Raw genomic sequence first — 15,401 nt, forward strand, 5'->3', positions numbered from 1 at the left:
CTCTTGAGCTCTCCTGGATCTTCACATAACTTACTCCCTCACTCCTGGGCTCTGCTTAGATGTCACCCTGGCTGAGGCCTTGCCTCATCACCCTGTTAGAAATAGTTTCCTCACCATTACCCTCCTTACCCCCTTTTCTCTTGATTTTCCTTCCTGACACTTAGAGCATCGACATACTATATATTTTACTTATCGGTTGACAGTCTCCTACTAGAATATAAGGCCTCAGGGGCAGGGCTGTTTCCTGCTATTCGCCAGCACGCAGAACAGTGGCACGTAGTGGGCACTTAATTTCCATTTTATGGGCAAAGGCCCAGAGGCTCAGTGAGGCTAAGAACTTTGCCTCAGGCCTGTCAGGCAGTCAGCAGCAGAGCCAAACGTGGACTCGGAAGCATCGAACTTTAGATTTCCACCAACAACTGTCTCGGGTGAGCTCGGTGAAGGAGGCTGGTAACAAGGCTGGTAACAGCTGGGTCTCGGACTGGTGGGTCCCCAGGAGGACACAGCCAGTGGTGGGGGCCCCCCCGGGGAGGGAAGCTTGAGGGAGCAGCGCTGCACTGCCCGGAGGTGGTCCGTCCTGCGGGGGCGTGAGACCGGCCGCAGCCGTCCAGCAGGGAGCAGGGCTGGCCAGTCCAGTCCATGCAAGCATGGTTTCCACTTGGGCGGTTCCCGCCAAATCTACGCCCCGTGTCCTCAGGCCTGGAAGGAGCTGACCGCTGTGGCCGTGGGGACCAAGGCAAGTCACCCCCTCCACACCAGCCTCAGTTTCTTCTGCTGTAACATGGCAGAAGGGGCATCGAACTGGATGAGCTTCCGGGGCCCTTCACTTCTAAAGACCAAGGCTCTTCTGATTTTTCCAGCCCCAGATCCAGCTCAGCTCTCAGAAGCTGCGCGAGGCGGGCCGTGGAGGCCCCACTCCTCCCCAGCTCTGCCAGCTGTTTATTGAGCACATACTGTGTGCTAGATACTTGCCTTGTAGAAGCTCACACAGTCCCGCAGCATCCCCAGCGGGCACGGGTGCTGCCCCCATTCTATAGTGAGAGGCGGGTACAGAGTACACCATTCACCCAGTGAGCGGCCGGGCCAGGGCCAGGGACCTAGGCCATCTGGCCCCTGGGTTCCTTAGCTCTTTGCGCCTGGTCTCTGCTCGGCAGGGGCCAGCGGGCAGGAGGTGGATGTACCCACCGCCAGCTGTATAGGATGGCCGGGCAAGGGGCTGCTCAGCAGTCTCCGCGCAAGGCCTTGATGTCTAAATAGGGTGCTTCTGCAGCCACTGCCTCACTTCTTGGCCCCTTTTGGCCCTGGCAGCCCTCTGTCAAGAGAGTGGGGGAAAAAAAAGGCAGCGTCCCTGCCGCCAGAGGGGAAGTGCTCTGATTGCGCTTGCTTAGGACCACCACTTACAAAATCACTCGGTTTGGGAACAACATAGGGGACAGAGGAGTAATTGGGGCCCCGAAGAGGGAACTGTAACCTCGGCACTGACCTGGGGCAACGTGCCAGAGCCCAGATGCCTGCATCTGTCCCAGCCCGGCCTCAGGTCTGTGTCCTCAGGGCGGGGGCTGGGGGGCTTTCTGGGGCCTGCCTGGCGCCGGCTGTCAGCCCTTGGAGAGGTCACCGGGGAGACTGAGGCCCCAAGGAGGGGTCACCAAGGAGGAGTGGAAAGAATTCTGAGTCGGGGTACCTGGCCTCAGTGTGGTCCTGAGCGAGTCATTTGCCCTCTCTCGTGCCTCTGCCACCCCTGAGAAACGGGTACATGTGGCTACCCTTTACCTGCCCCGTCTTCTGGGAGGGCGGCATGAGCAGTACCAGTACGTAGATGCAACAGTTCCGTGTTTCTAAAACACAGTGAAAGTGAGCGAACACTGCAGGAATTCTGGGAGTTGGGCCCTGACTCGGGAGGGCGGCTCGTAGGAGCCCAGGTTGGCAGTGAGGAAGGCGCCTTGGCCCGGTGGGTGAGAAAGTGGCTGGCACGTGGCCCTCCCTCCCTTGCCTCCCCTCGGTGCCCCTCTGCTCAGCCCCTTGGCAGCTCTTCCTGAACTTGTTTTTCCAGGCTGCTAATTAACTTCACGCTCGGCTCCCAGGTGGGCCAACTCTCCTGGCTAAACTTTTCCTCAGAGAGAGCGGAGAAAGTGAGCTCCTGCTTCCCATGCTTCCTGGCAGAGCTGGGAGAGGCTGTCTCCACCCCTTACCCCCACCTCCTCTGCTTCTGGGGACCGGGGTGGGGCAGCCCCAGGACTCTGGGTCCCCGGCATCCCCGCAGCCACGGGACAGGTGCCTCCACTAGGTCCTCCCTGAATGGCCACGGAGGGCTCACAGGCTGGAGCCATTCGCCTCAGGCCCATGTCAGCCTGTATTGCCTTCGTAGCCCATTTCTCAGGGAAGTAAAGTGAGGTCAGACAAGGAACTTGAAATTTACCTTTTCAGAAAAGCAGCAGAGAGGAGAAGCTCCAGGAAGAGTTGTCCAAGTAGCGAAAGTGTTGCCTGTGGCCTGCTACTTCCCTTCTCCTTCCTTGCTAGAGCTGATCAACCCGTCCATGTTCAAGTGTGAATAAACTGTGTGTGCTGGGTGTCGGTGTGAAGCCAAAGGCACACATCCCTGGGGTGTGAAACAGCAGTCATCGCGGCGCTGGCTGGGGGCAGCGCTGACAGTCCAGAGAAGGCTCTCCTGGGTCCATGACATGATCCTGCCTGGGCGGCGGTGACGACAGTGTGGGGCAAGGAGCAGGTGCAGCCTGGAAGTTAAACCTGCTGAGTTCAAGTCTGGTTTCTGCCCCTTCCGGGCTGTGTGACCTTGGGTGAGCACAGAACCTCTCTGGTGCTCAGTTCCTCCCCCGGACGGCGAGATGGTGGGCCTTACGGCACAGGGTCCAGGGAGAACGAAGGCAGTAACCCGTACCAGGTGCCCAGCCGTGCCAGGAGAGAGGAGGCCACTAAGGGACGTGCAGCCCCAGACTCGCTCCTGCTCCGGAAGCTCTGGAGGTGCTGCTGCTTCATTTTCCCAGCTCCCCCTGTAGCCTCTGTCAGTGTTTGGCAGTAGTAAGGGCAAGGTGTGCCTTCTCGCCTCCCTGGGCAGACTCTCAGGGAGCAGAGCATCTCTGAGAGGCACGATTAGACAAGAGGCAAGGCCACGGTCAGGTGGAAATCAGGGTGGGGCAGGTGGGGGTGCTAAGTGGTCGTGGGGCCACAGCCCTTCCCCATCCACCTGTTTTAAGCACGGGCCTCTGCTCAGGGGGGGAGCCCATCCCACCCCCCGCCCGCCAGGCAGGACAGGCAGCAGCAGGGGGCGTGGGCCTCAGCAACAGGTACCCTGACAGTGGTGAATAACAGATGAAGGCTCCGTAATTGGTGTTATTACACACGCATTTCCTCTCCATTCATAATGATCGGACGCTTAAATCTCTGCCGAGTGCTGCTGTCATCATTCTAGCCGAGATCCCAGCAGCTGTCTGGACCAGCCGCTGCCACACTCCGATCCCAATGGGTGCAGTTTATTTTTTGTTGGAGCTCAGTGTCCCAGGAAATGTCAGTTGTTGGGAAGGGGAGGGGTGGCTATTCTGGGCGGACTCCCCCTGTCTCCTGCCATGGAGCATGCTGTCTTCCCTCGGGCGCTTCTCACTGTCTGGGCAGTTGGCTGGGATATTCTAAGCCGAGGGGTGGGGGAGAGGAGGTGGGCTGGGGCCGGGGCCAGGACGGGGGAGGGGGTCATGTCTGGAGCCTAAAGCCTCAGCTGGCAGAAAGAAGCCCCCTGTCTCTGGGCGTATCCCTTATAATGCAGTGGACCTCAAAACAGTGTGCATTAGAATTACCTGGAAGGTTACTGGGCCCTACCCCCAGTATTCCTCATTCAGTAGGTTTATGTGGGGCCCAAGAATTTGTGTTTCTAACTAGTCCCCAAGTGATGCTGCTGCTCCTGCTGATCCAGGGCCCCACTTTGAGGACCCACTGCCTTAAAGCCTAGTTACCCCAAGTATTGTCTGTGGACCGGCAGCCTCGCCCTGAGAGTTTGTTAGAAATGCAGACTCCTAGGCCCCCGCCTATGACTTCCTGAATCAGAACCACACTTGGACAAGATTCCTGGATGATTTACATACCCGTTACAGTTCAAGAAGCTATAAGGCACAATGGGACTACAGGTGCGCAGAGCTAGGCAGTAGGCGGGGCCAGGCAGCTGGAGTTACCTGTCCAGGTGCTTCCAGCCAGGAGCAGCCTCTGTCTTCTGTGCCCCGTGACAAAGATTTGGAAATACTGCCTTAAGATACCCTAGCAGATGGATAAAGGCCCTCAGAGGGAATTCCAGCCCCTGACCCCATACCGTAGTCCTGCCCGATGACCCGTGCCCCCACCCTCCACACACAGGAGGGTGCCCGTCTGGCCCTGACAGGTGCCCCACTGTCCTCCTCACCCACAGGTGGTGGCCTTCGCCTCTCTCTTCTTCATCCTGGTCTCCATCACCACCTTCTGCCTGGAGACCCATGAGGCCTTCAACATTGACCGCAACGTGACAGAGATCCACCGGGTGGGGAACACCACCAGCGTGCACTTCCGGCGGGAGGTGGAGACAGAGCCCATCCTGACCTACATCGAGGGTGTGTGTGTGCTGTGGTTTACGCTGGAGTTCCTGGTGCGCATCGTGTGCTGCCCCGACACGCTGGACTTCGTCAAGAACCTTCTCAACATCATTGACTTTGTGGCCATCCTGCCCTTCTACCTGGAGGTGGGACTGAGCGGCCTGTCATCCAAGGCGGCCCGAGACGTGCTGGGCTTCCTGCGCGTGGTGCGCTTCGTCCGAATCCTGCGCATCTTCAAGCTCACGCGCCACTTTGTGGGGCTGCGCGTGCTGGGCCACACCCTGCGTGCCAGCACCAACGAGTTCCTGCTGCTCATCATCTTCCTGGCCCTGGGCGTGCTCATCTTCGCCACCATGATCTACTATGCTGAGCGCATTGGCGCCAGGCCCTCTGACCCGCGGGGCAATGACCACACTGACTTCAAGAACATCCCCATCGGCTTCTGGTGGGCCGTGGTCACCATGACGACCCTAGGCTATGGGGATATGTATCCCAAGACGTGGTCAGGCATGCTGGTTGGGGCGCTGTGTGCACTGGCTGGCGTGCTCACCATTGCTATGCCCGTGCCGGTCATTGTCAACAACTTCGGCATGTACTACTCCCTGGCCATGGCCAAGCAGAAGCTGCCTAAGAAAAGAAAGAAGCATGTGCCACGGCCGCCCCAGCTTGAGTCACCCATTTACTGCAAGTCGGAGGACACCTCACCCCGGGACAGCACCTACAGTGACGCCAGCCCCCCTGCCCCAGAAGAGGGTATGGTTGAGAGGAAACGGGCAGGTGAGATTGGGGGTTGGGAAGGAAAGCCACCTCTTCTCCAGTGGCCGAGGGAGTCCCCAGATGAACCTCAGCCCTTGGAATTTAGGATTGTGCTTTACTGCTCCGGGCTTCCCTAAGTATAAGATGTGCCTTTAAGAGTGCAAAGTATTGAGGCCAAACCCCTAGCTTCTGGATTTCCAGTAGCTTTCTGGACATCAGGGTCTGTGAAGTGAGTGTCCCGCCCAGTTTAGGCTGTGAAGGGCAGTGCACAGGGCTGTAAATTCTGATACCACCTTGGCCACCATGCTGTGTGACCTCAGGCCAGTCACTAACCCTCTCTGATCCTCACCTGTAAAATGGGAATGCTCTCCTACTCCCAAGACTCTGATGAGACCCAAACAAATGACAGACATGAGAGGACTTTGAGAAGTAAAAGCTGCTTTACAAGTATCAGGCATTGTCATTATTAGGTAGAGAGCAGGGCAGCTGTTCTTCCAAGGTGCATCAATGCATGAATCATTCGTTTCCAAACGTTGGAGTCTCATATCTCTTGGCCTAATAAATGCAATAACGTAACAGCAGTGGGAGGCTGCCTTCTGTTCAGCACAAGCTAGATTGAGTCCTGGGCTCAGGGTTTCACATGGGATGGGAGGGAACCAGGAGGGAGTAGCCCAGAGTCGGGCAGGGGGGAAAGGAAGGTTGAGGAAATGGCATCTGCATCTTGAAGGACAGGGAGGGCCTGAGGATCAGGATCCTGCTCCTCAAGGATGGGAAAGGCCACCTCTGGAAGGTTGCTTCTGGCCGAGTCAAGAGATGGGAAAGGAAATAGGCTTAACCCACAGCAACGTGCAGTTAGGCTGGAGAGTGGGAGCCTAAGTGTTAGGCATGGGGTGGGCTCCCGAGGGAGTCTGGGATTCCTAGTCTGGGGAGCCCTTGGATGCCAGGCCATCAGGGAACTGGGGTTGGGCCAGGAGACAAAGGTAGCAGCTTCTGACCAAGCTCTGGAAGCACCTGGGGGCGGGGGGTGCCTGACTTGTGATACCCACCGGCCTGTTGGGGGGTGCCCATTGTACATGCTGGGGCTACTCACTCGCTGGGGTCATGCGGGGGCCTGGGTTTTCCAGAGATGCTGATGGAACAGCACACCCACCAAAGTGGTACCCCCTTCCCCGATCCCTGAGTATAAATCTCAGCCAGTATCTGAGGGAATTTCAGCTGTACTCTGAGGCCCGTTCAGAGCTCAGGGGAAACCTGGTGTCAGCACGGACGAGCCCCTGCACCAGCTCCCCAGTGCTCACCTGCCACGCCCCATCAGCTATGCCTCAGCCTGACCCTAACTGGCTGGCCATGCACAGGGCACTCCTGGCCACCCTGCCTTCACACAGAGCAGGCCCCTCTCCAGGGCCAAGGGTGCCCCCAGGCTGCTGCCTGATAGAGGCAGGGTGAGCGCCCACAGCAGTGGGAGCCTTTGGAGCCTCTTCCGTGTGGGGTCTTCCCCAGACAGGTGAGCCCCAAGCAGAGGGCTCCAGATCCTTCAGGCACCTGACTCTTCCCTACATGCCCGGTGAACAAGAGTAACTGCCTTCGGGGGGCCCAGAGACATAGCCATGGAAGCCAGTTTCTTGGTTTACCCCTGGCGGTGCCAGGCCCCGTCCCAGCGAGACAGGCGTTCTCCAAGGGAATGCAAGCTCATCCAGGTGTCAGCCTGAGCCAGAGCCCAGGAGGAAGCAGAGTCCGCCACCTGCCTTGGGCTGCACCAGCCTGCAGCCGTCAGATTCAGGAACCCCTGCTTAAGGCATCTCCGGCCCCATGTCCCAGGAAAGATGCTAGGCCACGGCTGAGAGGGAAGCGGGGCCTTCTGACCCATACCCCCTCCCACCCCCGTGCGGGCCCACTCCCTGGCCCTCCCAGGGAGATGCCAGGCCCCCTTGGTAGGGGAAGTGAAACGCTAGGCCTGGGATCGGAGAGACGGAGGCAAGCCCATGAGGCAGGCCCCGGGCAGCCCCTCACCCAGCCTCCTTTCTGTCTGCCCCCTTTAGACTCCAAGCAGAATGGCGATGCCAACGCGGTGCTGTCAGACGAGGAGGGAGCTGGCCTCACCCAGCCCCTGGCCTCTGCCCCCACCCCTGAGGAGCGCCGGGCCCTGCGACGCTCTGGCCCCCGAGACAAAAACAAGAAGGCAGCGGCCTGCTTCCTGCTCAGCGCCGGGGACTATACCTGTGCCGATGGTAGTGTCCGGAAAGGTATGGCTCCCCGGGCCGGGCAGGGGGGAGCACCCATGGAGCTGAATCTCCCCAGTGTCCCCCCCAAGACGCAAAGTCCCCTCCTCCCCTAAGGTCTTGGCCACCATCTCCTCTGCCTTGAACGTGCCCCCGCTTTTAAGACAGGTAGCCTGATGCCTGATCCCTGGATTAGAAAGGCCTCTGGCATCCTCCCCCCGCCCCCTGCCACAGAGCCCAGCCATCCCCCACCCCCAATGCCCACGGTGAAGACAAGGGCCAGAGGGTAAGGGGATAGCAAATCAGGGGCCCCTGTCGTTGCCCTGCCTTTTATCACCACCTCGCCCTCTGGTTCCGGCTGCGACCGCGAGGCCTGGCCCCACGGGAGGGATCACGGCCACACTTTCCCTAGCCCTCCCTTAAACACAGCTAAGGTTTCCCAAGTAAGTACTCCCAGAGATGCCAACAGCCTTCAGGAGTCGGGGTGACAGCGAGCTGCTGGTGTGCTGGTGTGCTCTCTTCGGAGAGCCTAGCACAGGCCCCACCTGCACCAGCCTGCGCTGGGCATCCAGGAGCCCAGGGGGCCCGGCCCAGCTCTGTGGGCTCTCGAGGCGGAGCCAGAAGGTGACCAGGAGGTGCGGATGGGGGCACGGTGGGTAGAGAAGTGTGCTCCGGAGGATTTGGAGGGTTCCAGGGAGCAGCCTGTTCTCCCCTGTGAGGGCAGGTGGAAGTTCTGTCAGTTGCCCCAAGCTGTGGCGGGGGAGCGGGGCGGAGGCTGGGCAGCGGAGCTGGGGTTCCTCATCTGCAAAAAGGCGCTTGGAAGTGACTGAGGCTGGTTGAGGGCCAGGAGTGGCTGTGAACAAGAGTCTCAGGAGCAGGTGTTCCCATCACTATTTTGTCTTTCGTGCCCTGTCCCTGCCTAAACAGTTCCACGATAAACCTTGACACCCCCAAAACAAAGCTTGTCCCTGTGTTCTCAGACCACTTCTTAGCCTGCCTTCTTTTAGCCGGATCCACCCTCCCCCCCCACCCCCTGCCAAACTTCTTGCTTTCCCCAGACTCCAGAACAAGTGTAGGTTGAATGAGGCAGGGCAGTGGCTGCTGTAGGATTAGCCTGTGATGTCTCTGTTCCCCCGAGGATGACCCTGGCCTGCCCATCCCATGCAGCCTGCAGGGCACCTTCCCAGCCCTCACCCCTACAGGATTCCCAGGGTACCTTGACCCTAACCAGGCCCTGAGAGGTGTGTGTCCAGCTCTGCTGGGCGTATGTCCTATTGGGCGGCAGCAGCAGGAGTAGCTGTCTGGCAGCTGGAAGGAGATGGCCCAGAGGCCTCAGTTACAGGGCTGCAGACAGAAGGTACCCTCTCCTGTGTCCCTCTGGTCACCCCATCCTCTGTGTCCCTCAGTCCTTGGGCTCTGGATGTGCCTGTCTCTCCTGCTCCCCATCACAAACACACAGCGGCTTCCACTGTGTCCTGGTTCAGACGCAGATATTTGCTTCGGCTGGAGGATGCTAAGTGAGGGCCCAGAATGTGGGGCAGAGGGGCCACCACCTCCCCGTAAGACTTAAGCACTCCCATGAGTGTCCAGACCCCTGTTTTCACACTGGTATCGGGAGGGGCTCAGCAGCAGTGTGGAAGAGGCTACAAGGGTGCAAGCCAGGAGGGACAGTGAGGTCCTGGGGAGTGGGTCGCACCCAGGGCAGGGGTTGCACGTGTGCGTGCATGGGCCAGAGAGTCTGGAGCGCACATACCACCAGATCCCTCTGGGCGCTTGTGCGGCCCGGCTGCTCTATTTTCAAGATGCCTCCACACTGCTTCTTGGCAACAAGCATGTAGCTCAGCCAATTAGAGTGACCTTCGAGAGGGAACAGGTGGGTTGCTGGGAAACAGGCCCTGCTGAGCAAGCGTGGCAATTAGCATCGCCAAACTCCCAGGAAGCACTCGGCAACTTTCCCTGTGCCAGACCATGTCTCACTTCTCTGCACTCAGACTCCACAGAGAACCTGGAGTGGGGAGCCCGGGGCTCCCTCAGCCATGGGCACAGACCCCATTGTTAGTCTGTAGCTGCCCGAATGTCATTGTGCACTTCTGGGAGGAAGGTGCCCAGTACCAATCAGGGCTTCTCAGAATTGAGAAGAGCGCTAGAGGGATCTTTGCGTAGCTGGAGGGGAGCTTATCGGACAGTTACAGGGCAGAGATCAGCTATGGGGCCCCGGAGTCTGTACTCTGGAGCCCAGGTGACCTGGAAGCCAGGGAAAGCTAGGGAGCCTTCCCAGGTGGGCCGGACCCTTCAACCAGCCGGGGGCTCCCTGCCCCCACAGAGTCCCCCGGAGCGTGGATCCCACGGAGCTGCTCAGACAGGAAGCCATGCCCCTCTGACCCATGTGCCTTTTCTTCACCAAGGCTGTGCAAAGTCCCGGAGTCTAAACAACATAGCTGGAGCAGCTGGAACCAGTCTGGGGCTGTCTCCACTGGCATCGAGATACAGCTCACCCTACCCTCCAAGAAAGCTCCTGCTGTCCAACCACTTCCACCCTCTCACCAGCCCTCCACCTGGACACTCGGCCCCTTAGCTGCACCCTCGGCCCTCCCCACCTCTGGGCACCCCCCACGCTCACATGCCCTCTAGCCCTCCTTCCTCTGGAGGTCCGAGGGACCCAGGCAGGAGGCAGGAGAACCCAGGCCGCCTCTCCTCTCCTCCGCGGCCCCTGGCTCCCCAGAACGTTCAGCTCTGGAGACTGAGAGCAAGGCGGGGGGATTACTCCCAGGGCTGCTCCCCCACTGGTCCCCATCCCGAGCCGGGGCTGCTTGCACCCCACAGGACCCGTGCCTCGGCCTTGCCTCTGCTCAGGGTCCCACCTGCATCACGGCACATGCATCTCCATTCCTCGAGGCCTTCAGTCACTCACTGAATAGCTCTGTCTGTCTGTCTGTCCATCCCACACTCAGACCAGCAAAGAATAAGGCTGTTCGTGGGGCACGCCCATGTCTGCTGGTGTGCAGGGAGCTAGCTGGTCAGGGGAGCGGTGCCCACCCCACCCACTGGGAGAGGAGGCCCCATGTCCTCCAGCTCTGGCCTGGCACGCAGGTGGTGGCCTCAGGCGCACGGTTGGCTGCCTCGGCAGGGGAATGCCCTCCCCAGGGAGTGACACCCCGCGGCAGAGCCCGGGCGGCCCATCTGCGCCCCGGCCGCCGCACCTCTCCCGCGCTGCTTTCTTGGCTTCCACGACCGTTTTTCTTCCCTCCTTGTCCCGCTGCCTCAGACTCCCAGCCCTGCCTGAGTCACCTGCGCTCCCACCCAGCCTCTGCGCTCTGGATTGCTGCCAGAACCCGAGACTCATCTAATTTCTATAATTAAGTGTATTCATTTACCTAACGAGCCTGGGAGCACAACAGGTTTGTGAGTCATTGAGGGAGCAGGGTGCACCCGGGCAAGGGCAGCTGAGGGGAAGTGTGAGGACAGCACCCCCTCCGGAGCTGGAGCTGGAGCTGGCACCCGAGCTCCTGGGAGGGCCGGGCCGGGGGGGGGCGACAGGCGGGGGGGGCCCCCCCTCTGCAGCCTGGCGAGGAGGCGCTCGCCGCAGCCCCAGGCACACGGAGGCCTCAGCCAAGACATTTTCTGTTTCACCTGATGGGAATTAGACCTGACAGTGGAGCCGCGCGCCTGGCAGTTTTTAGAGCCGGATTATGCAACTTTGGAGAGGGAATGACTAAGGTCCATATCTGTCCCTTCCAGGGTGGGCAAAGATAGGACTGGCAGGACAGCACCCAGAGGTGCAGCAGGAGGCCGGGGCGTCTGGAGGCCGCCTGAAGGATGAACAGCGGTCAGATCAGATCATTCCATGAGGTTTGGGTGCTGTGAAAAGCCTGTGCCAGGAGCACCCTCATTTCACTGCCTTCTTCGGCCTGGGGCAGACACAGGAATGTGCCTTCCAGAAAAGTCTGTCCAGGGTGGGTACTGGGATGCCGCAGCCCTGTTGTGGTCCATGGGGCCTGTCTCCTGCTTGCTCTGAGAATGAAAGGTCCCCTTGAGAGATGAGAAAATGCAGGGGCATCCATGTGACCAGCCTTCAGAAGGGGACAGGCCCCCTTGAGTGACAGGAACAGGGGAGCTCTGTGGAGCAGGATGGAGGCTCTAGGAGCCCTGTCACCACGGGGCCTGGGAGCCTAGCTGCTTCTCCTTGGTGGGGACAGACTGAGTCCTGTCCCCGCAGGGCTCCCTGGCACCAGGGTCCTGGCCCTGGTGGGGACGTGATGAGCTAGGTGTCCCGCTGAGCACAGGCCCCACAGCTCTTCTGTCCTTGGGCTTGCCTTCCTGGCTCGGGGAGCTGAGGTGGCTATTTCTGTGGCGGCCCTCAAGTTGTCAGGAGTCCAAGTTTCCACGGCACCCACCTCCTCCTTCCCTCTCTTCCCTCCCACGGGGATGGGCATGCTCATGGCACCCCTCTGGTGGGTGCAGCTGTCCCTGGGCGACATGATTCGGCAGTGCTAGGCTGGGGCCCCTAGTGCCGTGGGAGACCGCGCCCGCCTGTCCCCCCACTGGCTCTCTGGCTTCTGTAAGGGAAACACGGGCCCTAGCTAACAGGACAGCTACCTCTCTGGGCCTCTGGGCCTCCCGGGGCCCTGGGAAGGGGCAAAGTGAGTCCTGGGGTTCACAGAGACCCACGGTACACCAGGCCCTGCCTAGGAAGGCGGCTGCCTACGTGGGCTTCAGCTTATCCAGGCCTTGGGACTCCCTCCTCAGGAGAAGGCTCTTCCACTACAGTCTGAGGGCACAGTTTGCTTTATGTTGCATGTAGACTCGGACCTATACTCATTACTTTGTCTTCTAGAAGCCTTTCCCGCACAGCGAGGGCTCCCTCCCGGCACAGCAGGGCAGCTGCCCAGATAGGAGTTGTTAACCTTACTGACAACCTTACAGGCCATTTCCCAACCCCCAAGACTTTTGGGAGGAGCTGTGGGCTGAACCTAGAGGAGAAGATGTCTGTTCAGCGTAGGCCCGGGAGTCAAAGGGGAGACCGAGTGTCAGCCCAGGGCTGGGGCTCCGGGAGTCACCACTTGGGCCCTGGGCTGCCCTTTCACAGAGCCTCCTGAGGGAGGAGGGCCTCCTCTGCCCTGGCCAGAGAGCATCACCCCAAAATCCCTGCCCCTACGGCAGCCCCTTGCCTGCCTTCTGTGCCCCCACTGGGAAGGTAGAAGGGGAGGCCCAAGCCACTGACACTCCAGGCTGAGGATGGGGTGCCGAGAAGGGCTCACTGAGTGGCTGGCTTTCTCAATAAGATGCTCTTTCCTGGCTTTGTCTCCTGAGATGGACACATGCCTCCTCCCTGACCTTCCCCTTCAGGACCTACCCTCCAACTGCTCAAATTCTGCTCCAGCCAGATTGAGGAAGGGGGGCTAGGCACCACATGGCAGCGTACTCGGGAACCTTCTTCCCCAGCCCCCCTAGGACAGCAGACTGGCCCCAGGGAGTGAGGGGGGCAGGAGGCTGTGTGGGAGTGGGGAGCCCGAGCTGGACCACAGGCCATGCCAGGATCCAGGCCAGGCTGTGAGGCTGTGGTCCCCCTGTCCACTGCACTGGAGTTGTGAAGACCTAGGGCTAGGGATTTCTGGAACTCATGACCTGAGCAGGTACAGAGATACACTGTAGCATCACCTATGAGTCACTTTGGCCCAGCGCTGGGTAGGCAGCCAGGGGCTGCAGGAGAGGCTCACCCCATCCCCTGACCCACCCCTGCTCTTCCTGGTGTCCTAGCCCTGGGTCCCCATGCCTTCCAGCTCTGCTCCTGGCCTAGCCCTTAGCCCACAGCCCGTGGGTCAGCAGCCAGCTTCCTTCTAACATCTCATTCTTTGTTTCTCCCTTTCTTTTGCTGAACTCCTTGCCCCCCCAGAAGGCAATGTTGAGCTGAAAGCGTGCGTCCCAGTGTCTCACACCTGTGCTCTTTAAACACAGAGACCTGCCACGACGCCCTCTCGCCCAGCTATGCCCAGGCTGAAGTCCTCACCCTCTCTTAAGCGGCACCAACGTGAGAGAGGCAGGCAGACAGACAGAAAGCCAAAGGCTTAGGGAAACTCTGCAACCCTGGCAAGAATCATTCAGAGATCCTTGTTTGCACAGGACTGACGGAAAACCTCCCGTGTGACCCTCCGGGCCCAGAGCCATCTGGGTCTGATGTTCTGTTCTGTTGTGCCCTGAAGAGATATATATGCACATATGATATCTATATTCATACATGCTATACTTGTGTGTGTAGTGCACGTGCTATTGGTGGTCTGTCTTCCCTGTGGGGCTCTGTCTCCGAGCCCATGCCCCACCCCAGGCCCCCCCGCCCTTCTGCTCACTGACGCCTTGTTTCTGCTGAACGCCCACGTGGAATGTCCCAGGGAGAGAGCCTCTGGGGACTGCCAGTTCCCAGCCTGGACTCGCCCTCTTGGGGTTGTTTCCCCGGTGGCCGGTGGTCTGTGGAAGGCCTGCCTGCCCACCCCCCCGCCCCGGGTCACTGCTCCACCAGCCCCACCCCACCCCAGATTGGGGTTCTACCTCCCACCCCACACCCCAGTTCTGGGGGGACTTCTAGGGGCTCCTCTCCTGCAGCGTCTTCCACCTTCCCTGTGTCTTGGACTGAGGGGGTGTTTTGTCTTTTCTTATTTTGGGGTATTTGTTCTGTCCTCTTCGTCCATTTGTTTTCAAAGATGCTGCTGGGCAGACGGGCAGGGAAGGGGCCTGTCTGCCCATCCGGCTCAGGGGTCTGAGAAGGGGAAGCCTCGGGCGAGTGGAGACCAGTTACAATACTGTCCTTCCTGGCCGGTGGCCAGAGGCCGCGTGCAATAGCAGAGGCCGGGTGACCCCTTCGACCTTGGCCTCTGCCCCTCCCTCGGGCCTCCTGCCCTGCTGCCCCGCCCCGCCTGGGCCCTCCCTACTGTTGGTCAGTCCTTGTCCACAGCCGTCCCCTGGTGTGTGTCTGGGGCATGCCTAGGCCGGGCCCTGCGCCCTGTCTGCATGCCTCCCCTGTCACACTGTGCTCGAGCCCCAATAAAGACATCTGGAGCGTCCTGCTGCTCCTGCCGCGAGTGACTGCCTCCGCCTCTCCTTTCCGGCTCTGTGTCTGTGGGGACATCCCCGGGCTGCCACCCCGACACCTGAGAGATGCAGCACACTCCTATCCCAGCCTCACAGCACACTCCTATCCCTGCCCCCTCCGGGGATCGTCCATACTGGCAACCGCTGCATGTTTGTGCAGGGCCGGGGCTCCTCCCGGGGCCCAGCCGGCTCTGTATGGGCCGAGCCCTGGGGCTGCCAGGGTAGTGGCAATGCCTGGGTCGCCGCGGATGGAGTCGACAGGGTGCTGGTGGCACCTGCGGGCCCAGTCAGGGATGGGCAGTGACGGGACGGCGGGCCCCTGGGGGGTGGCGAGTGATGGCGACACACGGCCCTCGCTGGGGCTCCCGCTCACCTGGCGGCACGTGTAGGGCGGGCTGCGGGCACACAGCCTACAGGCTCCTCGGGCCCCACGCCCGGCTCCGTGCTCCGCTGCCGCCACCTCGAGGCCGCCAAGCGGCGCCCTCCCCCTGGCCCCCGGGTGCGGGCCTGAGTCGGGTCTGCCATCGGCCAGCGGGGCGCCGAGGGGAGCTCACCTGGCCTCGGGTTCCCTGCCCTAGAAGAGGATCACGAGGGCCCGAGTTGGGGACGGGCCCGGCTGGGCCCCCATCTCTCCTGTGCTTCGCAGCGGCCCCCCGGGAGCGGGGCACGGGTGCCGAGGGTGGGGGGGGGGCAGCGGCCTGGGCCGCGGGGCTTGGAGGCCCTGGAGCCGCGGGCTGAGGCCGGGCGGCGGCCCCACCGTCGGGTAAACACGCCT

At 60.7% G+C, this 15,401-nt stretch overlaps 1 protein-coding gene across 7 annotated transcripts in view; it reads left to right on the forward strand.

Annotated features, from left to right (window-relative positions):
* KCNC4 (potassium voltage-gated channel subfamily C member 4) overlaps positions 1–15,401 on the forward strand; it is a 35,761-nt gene that overhangs the window by 6,822 nt on the left and 13,538 nt on the right. For 2 of the 7 annotated variants that reach the window (XM_072834919.1, XM_072834920.1), the window contains exons 2-3: positions 4,409–5,345; positions 7,364–7,567. In XM_072834919.1, coding sequence (XP_072691020.1) covers positions 4,409–5,345; positions 7,364–7,567 — 1,141 coding nt within the window. Of the gene's footprint in view, positions 1–4,408; positions 5,346–7,363; positions 7,568–9,948; positions 14,617–15,401 lie in introns of those variants that run through there. The other 5 variants (XR_012035324.1, XM_072834915.1, XM_072834916.1 and 2 more) reach the window with 5 other exon arrangements.

This window comes from Canis lupus, chromosome 8, assembly GCF_048164855.1.
Source record: "Canis lupus baileyi chromosome 8, mCanLup2.hap1, whole genome shotgun sequence".
Taxonomy (NCBI): Eukaryota; Metazoa; Chordata; class Mammalia; order Carnivora; family Canidae; genus Canis; species Canis lupus.